Source organism: Eptatretus burgeri, chromosome 15, assembly GCF_056783735.1.
Source record: "Eptatretus burgeri isolate ZD-2024b chromosome 15, Ebu_testis_v1, whole genome shotgun sequence".
NCBI classification, from domain to species: domain Eukaryota; kingdom Metazoa; phylum Chordata; class Myxini; order Myxiniformes; family Myxinidae; genus Eptatretus; species Eptatretus burgeri.
The window spans coordinates 142,264-158,649 of record NC_140975.1 but is presented as its reverse complement, the minus strand read 5'-3'; the positions used below and the strand labels follow the sequence as shown (position 1 = coordinate 158,649).

Here is a 16,386-nt window from a genome sequence, read left to right as displayed (position 1 = left end):
CTGAAGTCTGGGGAGGCCATTCTGAGGCTTGAATTGGGCCTCGACACAGGATGTTAGCTCTCCCTTATTCCCCTCCGGGAAGGGAACGTAGGGGTTGGGAGTAGGCTAGGTGACAGGATAGGTTAGCCGAACAAGGACGATAAAGGGGGTTAGGGGACGATTTATAGTGGGGAAGTAAAAAAAAAGAAAAAAAAAAGTTGGGGCTAAATTGGGGTTTGACAAATTAAGGGAGTGGGTATAGACAGTGACAGGCAAAGGCGATAGGTTGGGAGGGAGACCGTAGGGTAGGTCCGAGCCCGCCTTCCGAGTGGCCGGCACCACCGCACTCCCTCCACCAACCTCCACTGAACGGCGAAGGCTGGCCAGCTTCATCTGCTGGCTGCGTTGCTGCAAGGCAAAGGCCGGCCCACTTCATCGGCAGCTGTTGTTTTGCTGCAAGGCCTGTGCCGGCTGGATCGTCTGCAGCTGCTTTGCTGCAAGGCCTGTGCCGGCTGGATCGTCTGCAGCTGCTGTGCTGCAAGGCCTGTGCCGGCCGGATCGTCTGCAGCTGTTTTTCTTCAAGGCCTGTGCCGGCCAGTTCATCTGCCGGCTGTGTTTGCCTGCAGCGGCCTTCTTCTGCGGGCTGTGTTTGCCTGCTGCCTTTGCCATGCCATGCCCACTGCCCCTGCTCACCAGCCCCCGTTCAATTTTTGCTTTGCCCCCCCTGTTCATTGCCATGTGCGCCAGGATCAAGGCAACAGTTTGCAAGCTGCAAGAACTGCCCTGTTGGCAGCTACAACACGGGCCTGCAGTGGCGGCCCGTGCACCGTGTTTGCGTTCAGTTCAAACCATTCATCCATCCATTCGTTGTGTTCATTGCGTGTGCCACTTGAGCTGGCACGGAGACTACGTTTGTGCAGCCCATGCACCGTTGTGGTTCACTGCGTTCAGTTCAAAAGGGAAGGCCTTGGACTGCGTGTGAGCAGCCGGCCACGTTCCCTGTCACCTGCATTGTTTGAGTCAGAGACTGCATGCGAGCAGCCTGGCTCCCTGCTAACTGCTTTCTTTTTGCAGAGTTCATTGATCCTGGGCCATGGTTTAGTGTAAAATTTGTAAGTTAAGGTTAAGATGTACTGTAAATATGAGTGCGCCCCCGGCATGTTTGTCTTAGCGCCGGCAATTTTATTTAAGTCGTCCATGTGAGTGAGTTTGTTTAGGTAGTTACTCAGCCCTCAGGTTATTTATTTTGGGGACACGAATACCATGAATGTCGCACTCAGGGATCCGTAGGTAAAATGTACTAGGGGAAAACTACACATGATGGCACACGAAAATTTGACGACTCGGGACGAGTCTGTAAAAAGGGGAGGGGGTAGTGTTGTGGTTGACGAAATTCACAAACCACCATTCAGGTCCCTTAGGTGAGATATCTCTGTAAGTATATGTGTAGTTAGGCCCAAACCCGTTGTCTAGAGGGAATAAATGTCATTCACTCGGGCTGCGACTCTTCAGGATAGCCGTTTTTCTTTTACTATCTTTATTTTGGACCAGCCGCCATTATTACCACCACCAACCACGTCTCAACAGCCATCACACAACAACCACCAACCACAACTCCGCTTCACAACAACAACCACCAACCACAACGCCACTTCACAACAACAACCACCAACCACAACGCCGCTTCACAACAACAACCACCAACCATAACGCCGCTTTACAACAACAACCACCAACCACAATGCCGCTTCACAACAACAACCACCAACCACAACGCCGCTTCACCACAACCGCCACGACGTTTACCGTCACAACTCGCCACCATCGCATCCACACCATCTCGCGCCACTCGTGGGCACCGATACTGGACTCGTGCAGGGCGCGCACCGAGCAGCGTATTCAAAAACATTACGGACTTTCCGCAGAAAACGGATCAAAAACGACTCACGCCCACTTTTGTTCCGTCCAATCGGAGGGCGTGGGCGATTTGGCCCCGCCTCCAGGGCGTTGGAGTGAGGTCGCGATATGCAAATTCGTGGATCAAAAAGCATTCACGCCCACTTTTCCTCGGTCCAATGGGGAGCCAGTTTGAGGTGAAGGGTCCGAGGCAAAGGGTCAAGGGTGAAAGAGCGAAGCCACGGGGCTTATATAAACGGCTGCGTTCGTCAGTAAAGACAGTTGTGCGGAGTTCAAGAGAGTCGTCGGTGGAGCTGGAAAGAAGTGGGAGAAGTCAAGAGTGAAGAGTTGGGACGAGCCAAGAGAGGAGACGGAGAGGGCGAGTAGACGGAGCTGTGGAGAGGTGACGGCGGCGAAGGCGGACGAGGGGGTGCTCGCGTCGGTGCCGGGAGCTGCAGAAGGAGAGGCCAGCAACGCGACCGAGGTCGAGGAGGAGACGCTCGCCGCGGGACCCGAGACAGGGTGATATCCTCCTTCCCCCAAGCATCAGCAACCCCCTCCTGTTTCCCCCCCGCGCTGAGATAGTGCGACAAAGGGGGCCCCTTTCCCACCCCCTACCAGACACTGTCCGCGAGGCCCGCGGAGTTGAGGCGCCACCGCCGCTCTGCGTCTCATCATCAGACGGATAGGCCCGACACGATCTCGGCCCCAGGCCCGTCTACCCACCTCATCCTGGAGGGTGGTTCTCTTTTCTTTTGCTTTGGGAATATGTGTTGTCGGCGCCGTCTGTGAAGTAAAATTGTATAAGTGTTGCCATGTGCTCGGTAGTCGGATAGATCTGCATTGTTGCATTTGCTTTTTGTGTAATATTGCATTGTCTTCTTCTTTTACATGTGCTTTTGGTGGAATTGTATATGTGTGCTTTCCGTTCATCGCGAAATAAATGTGCTTCATGTTGAACTGTTTTCCCGCTTCGCTTCGTCTTTTCTTTCATTGAATCTCCATCTTGCTTCACGTAAAGGGTTGGCCGTGGGCTAAAACGCCCGATAATTAATCGAACCGTCGAGGCCGACTAATAACACCGCTCGGTTATCCCGATAGTACGGAACGGGTCGCTTAAAGTGGCCCGTGTCCGAAGTCGACCTGCGGCGAGGTGCGATCGCCCGGTCTACCCTCCGTGTGGGTACTTAGGTAGGTCGAATTTGGCGAGCAACCCTATCCCACGCGGGGGCCGATTGGCACGATCGTGGTGAGACCGAAAGGTCCACCCGTGACTAGTTCCCGGCGTTAGTCCGAGAGGGTCACGACTGGATTGTCCGTCCGGTGGGCGACGTGCCGCGATTTGAGTTACGTGGCCGTCCGCACGCCGGCGGGCGCGAATCCGCAACAATATACACATGTTGTTGTTCGTCTTTCGGCTGCTCGCGTTAGGGGTCGCCACAGCGGATCATCTGTTATGATCCGCATACTGATTTGGCACAGGTTTTACGCCGGATGCCCTTCCTGACGCAACCCTGGTCACCTCTTATGACACAGGGATAAGGATTGGGTTTCGCCATGATTCCGGGATGCCCTGCACCCTCTCATAGCGTGGTCCAGCGCATAGCTCCCGTCCTCAAGCGATCCTCCAACCCAAGCCTCCGAGTAGCCGGATTACAGGCGCACGCCACTATGCCCAGACTATATATATATATATATATATATATATATATATATATATATATATATATATATATATATATATATATATATATATATATATATATATATATATATATATATATATATATATATATATATATATATATATATATATATATATATATATATATATATATATATATATATTGCACGTACGGGCATGTACTAATATGTATACGTGTATGTATATATATATATATGTATATATATATATGTATATATATATATATATATATATATATATATATATATATATTATTGCATGCACACATTAATTCACTTTTATAGTGAAGATAAATATAGCAAATTCTTTCATGTTTGATGTTGAACTCGTGTGACTAATTCAATACCTACAGTTTGCTATTATTCTCTGGACCACCTTTAAAATATCAATTGGGCACTGGAGCCTGTCCTCCGGCCTTGCTCATTTTCTCAAAAGTTGACAGCTTTGTGATGACCTACTCTGTAAAAATTTTTTAAATTATTCAAGTGTGTACAGACACCAAAATAGTATTGAAATTGCTCAAGAAAGATGTTGCATTTAACTGTGTCAAAAGCAGCTTGAAGGTCCACTTGTTTGAAAATTGTAATTGATGAATTATTGGTATACGTTGTATAAATTACCTCTGAACACGAGAGGACGTTCTCAGCACTAATTATTTGTAACCACATTGGAACCCTACCAAAAGAGGATGCTGATGCAGGTATCCCAGAAACTGATTACACATTCTGTAATTTTGGCAGTAAAAGAGAAGTGAACCAGATTTTCAACATCAGCAATCGTGTTAAAGGAATTCGGTAAACAAGGAATGCAGTGTGAGGGGATGAATGAAATGTAGCCCCCCATCCCCCCCCCCCCACCAACAAATCTCATCTCTAGTGTTTGCTGAATTGCAATTCGTGTGTGTTTTTTATGCTTTTGATATGCCTGCAATGTATCTTAGTCGGGTATTTATTTATCGCCATGCAGCCATCATGAGCACTGCGAGCTCATTCACCAAGCGGGTTTCTGAGTCCATGCTGGAGAGCGCACAGTCCTTGCGCAAGTCCGTCCAGGAAGGAAAGCTTGATCATTTTCTGGACAAGGTTTGAGTGAATGAGTGGAATGCTTGTTGATTATGGTGTTACCCATTGAGCTTCATTTGAACTGTATTATCGAACTGATTCCAATTGTCTCTTGCAGACGATCATTGGGGAATTCCAGAAGGAACAGGATAAGTTTACAAAGGAAAAGCAGAAGAACAAAGGAGGTTTGAGGTTTATTTACTTGTTTGTTTGATTATTGTTCTTTCCTCCTCTTCCTTCGTAAGCATACCAGCTGTTGGTCACACTTTGGGGGGGGGATGTTTTCCTTTCTTTGGCATACAGCATAGAGGCTCGGAGAAAAACGAGAATGCAGAATGGATCAGGAAGCAACCTAAAAGGAACAGCAGAAAGAGAAGGGGGAAATGTCAACAGTAGGGCCAAGGGTGAAAATAGATGAAGATGGATAAAAAAGGAATGAGAGGTAGTGGAGAACACAAGAGCTGGACAAGATGCAGAGGAAAAATTTGTGTGGGGGTGGGGGAGGGGTACAGGTTCGTTTAACAGGTATAGAAATGACCATGGTTCAGGATGGGGGATTAGCTGAGATGGTGGTGAACTGGAGCAAGATGTGAGACAGGGGAGCCAATCCAGAGGAGAGATCAGAATTCAATCGAGCAGTGGATGAAAGCCTTGTAGGTGGATAGGAGTTCAGTTGTGCCAAGGGAGGACTTTGCACGACAGAGGATGCCTAGTCTGCTGCTGGCTTTGGAGTGCAACTTTGAAAAGTCATGGTCAATGTGAGATTTGGCTATTGAGTGGAAGATCCAAGTTATTTGACATTAATAGAGGAGTCTCACCCCAAAAAGTTGGAGGTTTGAGTCGCAAAAATTATTTAATTACACTGAATAGTGTGCATTTCAGGAATTCTTCCTCATTAGGCTTTTGAAGAAATTATTGGTGACATTTTTTGAACAACTAACAATGAATCTACTTGCTTGGTAAAAGTATACCTGATCGACTTATTAATAATATTTGTAGAAAATTGACTTTTTTTATATATATATATATATATATATATATATATATATATATATATATATATATATATATATATATATATATATATATATATATATTTAAGTTGCCCACGTGATTTGTAAAGAAATGTACTTTGTAAAGAGGCTGTCTATCTCGCTCTTCTTTCCAGGACTTGAAGCAAGCAGTGCACTGCTATTTCTTGTCATCACCCATTCTGACCCATGATCTTTATTAACACCAACAATTAATCTTCCCTAACTCATCCATATTTATCCCATGCATGCAAAGCGAAAAGCAGGGTAAAGCAATTGGCTTATGTCTGGCCATCCTTCTGTCTGTCTATCTCTTTTCAGTTTATGATTGCGAAGCAATTTATTTAAATCTAATGTTATGCTGTCAGACCCTGACATTGGTTGATTCACTGTTCACAGACTCCGCATATTCGCAGTTGATGAAATGTGACCTTCTGCACTCATGCCCTGTGCTTCTCGTATGTGGTTTTTGCAGGCGCAAAAACACATCTTCCACGAGCTATGTGCATAACAGTTCGAAAACACATCTTCCACCAGTCACATATAGAGTAGCTGTACGTACGCAAAATAACATCTTTCACAAGCCATGCACTTGACTTGCTTCTACATTTGCGGCCATATGCTTCACGTTTTCAGTTTTTCGTGGGCACATAAATTTATTCTTCGCTGCACAGCCTATCCCACCATTCGTGTTGTAAACCCAGCTGTGTGGCATGTCCCACCATTCGCACTATAAAGACACTCCACCATATCTACTGGCTGCTGCGTAAGACATCCCTCACGAGTTACACCATTAAAACACTTCACCACATATACCGCCAGCTGAGGAGGACAAAATCCTCCACAAAGAATGGCTAGAGTACTCACTCCTCCTGCAGCTCCCTACAATTCCCGCATGACTACTTGCGTGCAGCATGTCAGAGGGTCTCAATCATTTTTCTCATCCTGCTGCCTCGACCTATATTTTCCTCTCACTCCACTCATTTAGCAAATATGGCTCCCAAGCACAAGACCAGTACTGGAGATGCGTCACCTGCCAAGAGGCAGAAGAAGGTGATGAGCCTGAGCAACAAAGTGCAGCTGCTGGACTGGCTTTCGAGAGGGAGAGAATACGGCCTCTGTGGACAGACTGTAGAGAGTAAACGAATCCACCATTCATTACATACAGAAGAACGAGAAGGCAATCCGAGAAAGTGTTGCGCCGAGCTCTGTACCGATCACCAAAGTGGTCCCCCAGGTCTGGGACTTCCACAAAGAAAGGATAGAGAAGGCTCTCACCATATGGAAGGAGGACAACTTGCAGAAGAACATGCCTTTCAGTGGACCCCTCATTCGCGCAAAGGCGATATGTATGTACACGTATCTGGCTGGCACGGATGACACTAGTACTCGTGTGCAGGTGCAGCAATGAGTGATGCACTGAGCAATGCAGGTACGAGCATCCCAAGTCCATTCCGAGTGAGCAGGGGATGGTTTCACCACTTCAAGAAGTGGTACTGTCTCCACATCATCAAACTGTCAGGGTGATATCATCACCTCCGTAGACCAGGATGTGGCTGAAAAGTTCCCTGCTCGAATTGCACAGCTCATCAAGGAGAAAGGCTACTTGGCAGAGCAGGTGCTCAATGCTGACAAGACCTGCCTGTTTTGAGTAAGATGACAATGCGAATGCTTATCTTGAAGCACGAGGGGACAACATCAGGGTTCAAGGCCGCAAAGGACCGGGTATCTTTTCCACTGCGCAAATGCAAAAGGGGACTATGATGAAGCCCATGATGCTGTACTGTTCCCTGAATGTGCGTGCTCTCAAAGGCAAGAACAAACACACGCTGCTTGTGTTTAGGAGGGTCAACAGGAAGGCGTGGGTAACAACAGCAATTTTCATTGACTGGTTCCATAACTGTTTTGTCCCTCAGGTACCTGGCAGAATAAAAATAAACACCTTACTTTCAAAGTTCTCCTGCTCGTCTAACGCTCCTGGCCACCCTGGGGACCCGAGGTTGGCTCACTCGATCGTCGAGGTGATCTTCCTGCCGCCCAACATCACCTCCTTGATCCAGCTGCTCGACTACGGGATACTCTCGACTTTCAAAATGTACTATACCGCTGCACCTTTTGCCGCATTTTGGATGCGATGTACTCTGACTCAGAGCCCATTGTTGGGCAGTGTTGGAAAGAGTTAAATATAGTCCACTGCATCCACACCATCAAAGAGTTGCTGGATGAGGTGAGAGCCTCCACCATCAATGTCTGCTGGCAAAACCTGTGGCCATCATCGATCTCCAACAAACTCCCTGCCTTTACCAAGGCAGTAAGCAAACGACTCGTCATGCTCTGACTCCCAGTCAGCAAAAAACGATATGTCACCATCATTGGTATATATGCCCCTACAATGACGAAGAGGAGTCAACAATAGATACATTTTATACTATATATATATATATATATATATATATATATATATATATATATATATATATATATATATATATATATATATATATATATATATATATATATATATATGTATATATATATATATATATATATATATATATGTATATATATATATATATATATATATATATATATATATATATATATATATATATATATATATATATATATATATATATATAGCTTGATCTACAAGACACCAAAGGAAGACAAACTGATTATTCTTGGTGATTTCAATGCTCGTTTCAGGATTGATCATGCAGCATGGCCCAAGACCATGTCACGCTCTGGGGTCGGAAAATGCAACTCAAATGGCCTCCATATTCTTTCTGTCCACATGTCATGAACACAGTCTAACTATTACCAACACCATTTTCCAGCTACCTGTAAAGCACAAAACATGCATATGGATGCACCTGCGGTCAAAGCACTGGCACCGTATTATTGTTACGAATTTGGAAAGCTATCGCACTCAACATTCAGGTCCTTTAGCTCAGTTATATCGGTAAGTACATGTTGCCAGTTAGGGTCCCGACCCTCGTCTAATGTGTAATTAAATGTTCCTGCGCTATGAAGTTGTTTTAATAGTCGGGTTTTCTTTTCGGTTATTTTTACACCACCGACTACACCACCGACATCACCGCCGACCACACTGCATCGCCCTCGCCTTCGCTTCGCTTCCCTCACCTCGCTCTGGCCGACGTCAGGGGTGGGCGGAGCCCCTGCAGAAACCTGTTGTTCCGCTTCCTGGTGGAGGGGCGATCCAAGTGATGTCTCCTGGCCAATTGGGGGGTTTGTCGCCCGTTTTGGCGAATGGGAGGGATGACGAGGGCGCATGCGCAGAAGGTCGTCCGGGTGGAGAGGGCAGAGTTGTGAGGAGGTGCCCCCCCCTCGAAGCGGGGGCGAATAAAAATAGCACGGTCTGCGGTCTGTTCTGTTCTGGGTGAGGCATGGTCTGTGCGTTGTAGAGCTGGGCGCGATTCTCTTGTCGTTCTGGACGTCGTCGTTCCCCTGTTCCCCTGTTGTTCTGGAGGTGTCTGCGTACGGAGGGACTTCTCCCGCCAGCCTCCGCCCTGCCTATTTCGCCGCTTGGATCATCCGGACCGTGCTGGGGGGTCCAGTTCGACCCCGAGGACCTTGTCCTTGAAGACCGCACGAGGCGGAAGGTCCAAGATAGACCCTTACCTCCAGCTCACCTTCCCTCCGAGCTGGGGGTATTAATAAAGGCGATACACACCCAAAGAAGTGGTGGCTATGTGTGCGTATGTGTGTTCGTGGCGCCGTCTAATAAGTAGTGAATTGTTTAAGTGCCTGTGCTGTATATAATTTTCCTTGCTTTATATTTGGTATAAATCTGTCTTCTGTGTTCCCAAGGCCCCCATTGCTTTATAAATGAACCCCATTTGTTAAATGTTCTCGGCTCGTCCATTTCTGCATTGACTGAGCGTGTTGCGTGTTGTGGGAAATTAGCAGCCATTGCTGGAGTAACAGGATAATTTGGACCAACGGTTCTCGGCGATGAAGCCGCTCGGAATCGCACACGGAACGAGCGCGCTAAGCGGCTCGTTTCCGTACGAGTTCCGTCGAGGGTGTGAGGGCTCGGTAGATCGCCACATGGTCTCTAGGTATTTTGAAGTTTGGCAAATAACCCTGTACCACATGGTGGAAATATTGACCCTTCACGGTCTAAAACAAAGGACCCGTCTTCTCTGGAGTTTTCCGGCGAAGTACGATATGAATTCCGGGCGATCGGTTGAGCCGACTTGCGGCTCCGTCTGGCGGTCGGGTTGCGGCTGACGTCCCGGCACTGTAACATTATTACATCATCGTAAGAAGAAGAAATGTGTAAGATGTTACTATCACGAGGGTGATGAGAGGTGCAGAGTGCCAAACGGACTACAGAATGGAATGTTCCGTATTGAAGCTGACAATTAGACCGCCAGTCAAGAAGCGACCCATTCCTTTCCTGTAGTAATTCTCTGCGAACTACTGTGGTTGGATCTGTTACCAATGATAGTATATGAGAGTACAACTCTCATATACTATAGTTTTAGCTGTAGCATTTTTGCCCAGGGCAGAACTTTCAACCAGCGATGAAGCTGAATGTTACGACGCTGAAAGATCCTGCAACAAAAAATGAGTTGCAATGTAATCTGGAGGATGTGCTGATGGTAAATCAAAGTTTTGTTGAAGACACTAGCAGGAAAGTGGAACAAATTGTGTGCCTTGGTTTTTGAAACGGCAAAAGAGGGATTTGGAATAGTGAAGAGAAAGCAGCCAGACTACTTTGCAGACAATGTCGAGGAGCTACAGCTTGTCATTGATAAGAAAAGAGAATACCATAAATTGAAAAACCGATGCACAAGGGCTGAAAGAACAACATTTGCTGAACTGAAAACTACTCTAACAGAGAACAAGGCAGCTTAAAAATGATTGGCTCGGTGAAAAAGCGCGACAAATTCAGAAATCTACGGATATCCACGACGTCAAAATTTTCTATCATTGTATGGTCCATCAAGCCGAGGTGCTGCTCCTCTTTTGTCAGTTGAAGGACAACTGTTTTTGACAGGTCGGAAATCTGTTCTGAAATGTTGGGAAGAACATTTCAGGGAATGATTGAACCGGCCATCTTCCATTGAGCAAAGCAGCTTAAATGCCATGGAGCAAAAGCCCATCATGCACCATCTTGCAGAGCCACCAACCAAGGATGAAATCTTAAAAGCCATTAACGGACTCCAAAATGGCAAAGCCCCGGGAGAAGATGGCATCCAGTGGAGATCTTCAAGCACGGAGGTCAAATGCTATTGGATCAGTTGTATTAAGTATTCAGGCAAATGTGGCAAAATGAGGATGTTCCAGATCAACTGAAAGACATGCTAATTGTTCCTATCTACAAACGTAATAAAAAGTCACCCAACTGCAGGAGGACATCCACAGACACAGTTGGGCATGAGATGTGGATGGTAGTTGGCTCACAAGGAGCCCCTCTTTGACAAAGCCCTTTGACAGCTTTTGTTTTTGATCCTGCTGGGTGTCCATATCTCACACCGCCGGGAGACGGTAGTCGCCGACAACCCGACCATGAAATGGGTTTACACGGTACCTGTAGCAAGTCACAGATCTAATATGGCCTGACCTGACAATAGTGGGATTGCACAAAATCCCAAATAAAGTGTTTTTTCCAGCAATACTAATCTCACAGTACATGTGACACATTTGGTGTAACAACTGCATTAGAAAATGATATACCCGGTACTTGTGTGTGAGCAGAAATCTGGAACGTCTTATGAGAATATCCAGCAGTTGTCAGAGAAACGGACCCTTCTGGCTGAAATGGTGAAAGAGCTGGCAGCCCGAGCATTTGTTCGACTGCGGACGGACAAAATTCAACTTGATACACCAAACGAAGGGTTGTTCAATTTGGAGAAAGAAGTCAAGACCTCTCAAACAGATCCATGCTTTGCACTCCTCTGGTGGTGTGCTGTTGACCTCGCAGAGTGATATCAAGTATGAACTGCAGGACTATAATTCTGAACTGTTTGCAATGAGAACTGTGAATGAGAGGAACAGGAATGAGATGTTGGAACTTCTCCCATCTCTCTCTGAACATCAGCAACAACAGCTTGAGCCTGGCATTTCTCTTGGAGAGCTTTCTGCTTCTCTGAGGAATAGCAAAGATGGGAAAGCCCCTGGACTTGATGGCCTTCTGGTTGAATTTTACAAGACTTCTGGGACATTCTAGGCTGTACTCTTCTTGAGGTCTTTCACTTCAGACACAGGTGTCTATAATATATACCTGGTTGTTCCATTTATTTGGCATAAAGTTATCTCACTCGAGCCTCCGAGATACTTGGTCATGGGCATTCAGAGTGTTCTGACTGAATTTTTCTGAGGAGGCCACCATTAGCTTGGCCCACACGTGGTCTGCAGACCCCGAAATGCAGGTGGTCGCAATCTGATGCATGTCCCCAGTCGGATAATAGCATTTCAGATTTTGACGATAAAGCACTTACTGTACAGTGAGTGTGTTCCTTGGTGACCTCTCACAAATGCCTGGCTGCAGAAAGCAGAAGGTCTGCAATATGATGGTGAACTCTTCCATATCGACCTGCAACACGTTGATAGGTCTCAGCTCCCCAGTTTTCACCAGAGCCTTTTGAATGCTTAGCAAGTCCTAGGAGTGCAACGTTTAGAGGTGTCATACGATAGACAAAAGTTTGTACATTAGCCACTAGTTCAGAGTCCCTTATTCTCCAGAATTTCAACCTCCAGATGATTTATGGATTGTTTCACTGGTGTTGGAATAAACAGTGCGAGACCTGTTGGAGCCATCCTTAAATGCTTGGTTACCTGCTAGCTCACGTTCCTCAAAAATTGGGGCTTGTTCTGCTATAATAGTGGAAAATGTCTTGAAAATAGTAATTCAAACGTTTCTTGGACTAAACACCAGGTGGACTGGGGTGGATGAAGTGGTAAACTCTAGTCTCTATTTCCCTGAACTTCAAATTTTCCCCCAACAAGGCCGATACCCCGCCCAGAAGGGGCAAATCCGTGGAGGCCCTGTCCAATCAGGGCGGATGGTGACGTCTGTTCCACCGAGCCCCCGCCCCGTTTGGGGAGGTCCATAAAAAGACGACACCATCCTCAGTCTGGAGGGAGTTCTTTGGAGGAGTGGGTTGGTTGGTGTGCGTCGTGTGTTCTGAGCTGGAGTTTGAGTTCAGTTCACTTCATTTCACTTCAGAAGGATTTCAACTCTGCATGGGGCATTCGAGGGCATTCGTTGGAGGTTTATTGGAGACGGGGCATTCGTTGCTGGAGTCTGGGGCGTTCGTGGAAGTTTTGCTGGGTCCTGCCCACGACCCTGACCCCCGCCCTGGAACTCCGACTACTCCTCTCAAGTTCCTCCGCGGACACGAGCCCCATGCGTGTGACTGTGGGCCGGGCTGCATGGCGATTGGCAGGTGCCGCATCACGGAGCACCCCCATCCCTCCAACGTGCAGGTACCCTGCCGAACCGCTACCCCAGCTCGTCTCTTTCCCTGGCTGTGGGGGGTCCTAATAAAACACCTGGGTTTTATTTTCGTCTGTGTGTGTGTCTGCGTGTGTGGCGCCGTCTCTTAAGTAGAACTGCTTCAGTGTTTATTTCTGATCATTGTGAATTCTTTCTTGCATATTCTGCAATAAGTCTTGCTCTGTGTCCTTCTTATTGTAAATAAACCATTATTAGAAATGTTCCCAGTTCGTTTCTGTCCCTTCTTACATTGGTCCAGCATGGTTCGGATCTGAGTTTTAGCCGGGTTTATATACCCGATAATCCGTTCATCCGAGCCGGCACGGCTTTGGCAGTTCCGCTTGACTGCACCTGAACCGGAGTTTGTCGTCGGTAGTTGGTACTCAACCACATTCGGTAGAGTGACCCGGTTCGAGCAAGACGTGCCGAGGGCGTGGTTCCCTGGTAGACGACACCGCATGGTTAATTAGGTAAATTGGTTCTAGACAAAAAGACACTATGCTACGCGGTGGTAGTATTGGCGTCCACGGTCGGTTAAGCGGCCCGCTGCCTCACGGAGTTATCCGTGAGCGACGGCCTACAATTCCGGAGAGTCTAGTGGGACACGACGTAACCATCCCCACCTTGTGGTCGTTCTCGCCACCGGACCTCTGGCCCGCAACAATATGTTTAGAGGCGTGTATACCTGGTTTTACAAAACTGTTAAAAAACCGGTGGAATGAGACCTTACCTGCTGGAGCTTTTTAAAGTCCAGTTTGGAATGAGATGTATAGGTCTCCAACTCTTGGACAAACAGGAGACCTGAATTGGAGATTGTACATCAAGCCCTGGTTACACAGACATTACTTCATAAGTTTAACTCTTCTGTTCTGATGTTTTGTCCGTTTTGTGATTCAACCGAAAATGTGGCCCATGCGTTTAATTGAATGTAAGAGATTGGTGCCCCTCTTTCTCTTCCTTCAACAGTTGTTCGAAAAATTTAATTTTGTTTTTTCTTTTCTAGTCTTTATTTATGGAAATGAAAGGAGTTCTAAGACTAAACCAGTACTCCTGTTTTTGTCTTAACTGTTGGGCATTGCTAAAATGGCAATTTATAAAACCAGGAAAGCAAAATTGAAAGGAATTTTTTTTCTATGTAAATGTGTACCTGGTGGTGGCAGAAGGTATTACAATTTCCTGTTTTTTCCTGGGAAATGAGGCTAGTGCACTATGTTCGCACTGTTAAATTGGTCCTCATTTCCTTCTTCACCCCTCCCCCCCCTCAACGGAGGGGCCTGTCAAAGCCTGTCATCGTGTGTGAAGAATTTCTAGCAGGAAGGGACATCAGGAAAAATGGGGGGACAAAGTGGGGGGGGGGCGATGGGACTTAAGGATGCGGAGGGTGGGGGGAGGGGTTAAAGTACTCTGGATGGGTGAATTTGGCAACAGGCCGACTAGTTTGTCCATCAGCGAAGCGACAGGTAGGCTCTGCTCGTGGAAAATAAGCTCATGTGTGTTCCACGAAATCTAAAAATAAGGGCATGTATGTTCAAATGAATGTAAAAAAATTTGCAAATACGCCTATTATCCAGATTTTACTGTCAACTGCGTGATCAGCTGATATGAAATGTGAAGCTTATACATCACGTTTACCAATCTACTCAAACTGATGACTAATTATCAGGTGTTTCTCTCGACAGAAAGCGATTAAAAACCCACTTTTCGTATTTCAGAATACACATCTATCAGGATTACCTGTTAACCTACAATAAAATGGTTAACATTTGAGTCAAAAATCGTCATATAATTTGGTTTCTGCATAAAGAAGGAAAAACTGAGAAATGCCCAATCCGTTGACTGATCGTGACCTTGCAAGATCATGTGCCATGCAATTGTTTTGGGTCACGTAACCCTCCGTGAACAGAGCGAGGTTTTTGACACAGGTCAACTTTCGTATATTCTCGTTTATGGCCATTTGGTGCCAGTTTTGTGATTTATCTTGGGAATATTTGCTTTGAGTTCCATCAGTATCCAATATTTCAGCTTTGTAGCCCAGCCAGAAAGTACTAAACATTTCCTGAGTGAGTAACTCAGTCAGGGGTTCGTTAAAGCTTTCTAGGTGTGATTATCTGATTTTGGGGGGATGCTAATGTTTTTCTTTTGTGCCTACATTTTTATGTACTCTGGTTTATGTTGCAGAAGAAGCTGTCCTTCCTTGGGTGGGCTACACAGATGAGGATTCCATTCGACAGCAAATCTTGGCATTGTCAGCTGTAGGTAGAACCTCCTGAGCTACCGCTCACAAGTTTGTGTCTGGAAGACTTATTCTGTCACGTTTAAATTCTGATGTCTCACACTTTCTACAGGACAGAAGAAACTTTTTGCGAGACCCTCCAGCTGGTGTTCTCTGTCCATATGATCGAGAGTCTGCCGCTGCCCTGGGTCAACTGTTACTTCAGGAGGACCATGTGCTGTGCGAGATGCGATTTAAACTTGTACCACGTTTGTATGTGCGCTACCCATCGACACACAGCAATTTGCTACTCAGACGTTTTATACTTTGAAAATGTTTTCAGTGTGAACTCGATGGTATTCATGGAATACATACCCCACACAATCTTGAGAAGGACTTGGTGTGAGCCAACTCTTGTTTTTTTCTGGTTTTTTTTTTCTTTTTCTTTTATCCAATATTTCTGCCAGACCACATGACTGATGACATCATCTTTATCAAGCCATATTTCCCATGGGTAGTTGATGAATTAGTTAAATTTTGCATTGATCGGTTAAGCCGTTTGTCCGACGATTTTTTCAAAGAGTTTCCCTCATATCCAATATGGCTGCCAGACCATGTGACATATGATGGTCATTTTAATGAAAATCCTGTTCAAATTTCAAGTTGATCGGATGAAAGTTGATAATTTTAGAAATCTGGTCCATGTTGATTTTTTGGCCTATATTAACCTCAAAAATACTTGTTTGTAGAATTCAGTGACCTGATATGCAAATCCTCTTCAAATTACATGTCACCATCTCAGGCCACCCTCACCCCTCCCAAAATTTTGCTTATGGATCCATCTTGTCCACCCCTTGTGTTCTCCCCTAATCCTCATCGTTAACTGCATCTCTTGTGTAGCTGTCTCTGTCTACCTTGTCCCTCCACCCTACTATTGGCATTCCCCCTTTCTCCTGCTGTTCCCTTTGGTGTGTTTTGTCGTGGTCTGTTCTATGTCTGAGCTCTTCCATATTTTGGAAGTGCATTGTTGTGAG

At 46.0% G+C, this 16,386-nt stretch overlaps 1 protein-coding gene across 1 annotated transcript in view; it reads left to right on the top strand.

The window, feature by feature from the left end:
* LOC147011276 (synapse-associated protein 1-like) overlaps positions 1–15,754 on the top strand; it is a 33,444-nt gene extending 17,690 nt beyond the window's left edge. Inside the window, exons 2-5 of the mRNA XM_085858202.1 lie at positions 4,547–4,662; positions 4,760–4,826; positions 15,319–15,392; positions 15,486–15,754. Of these exons, the coding sequence (XP_085714328.1) occupies positions 4,547–4,662; positions 4,760–4,826; positions 15,319–15,392; positions 15,486–15,683 (455 nt within the window). The 3' untranslated portion in view covers positions 15,684–15,754. The remainder of the gene's footprint in view (positions 1–4,546; positions 4,663–4,759; positions 4,827–15,318; positions 15,393–15,485) is intronic.
* Positions 15,755–16,386: the final 632 nt, after the last annotated feature.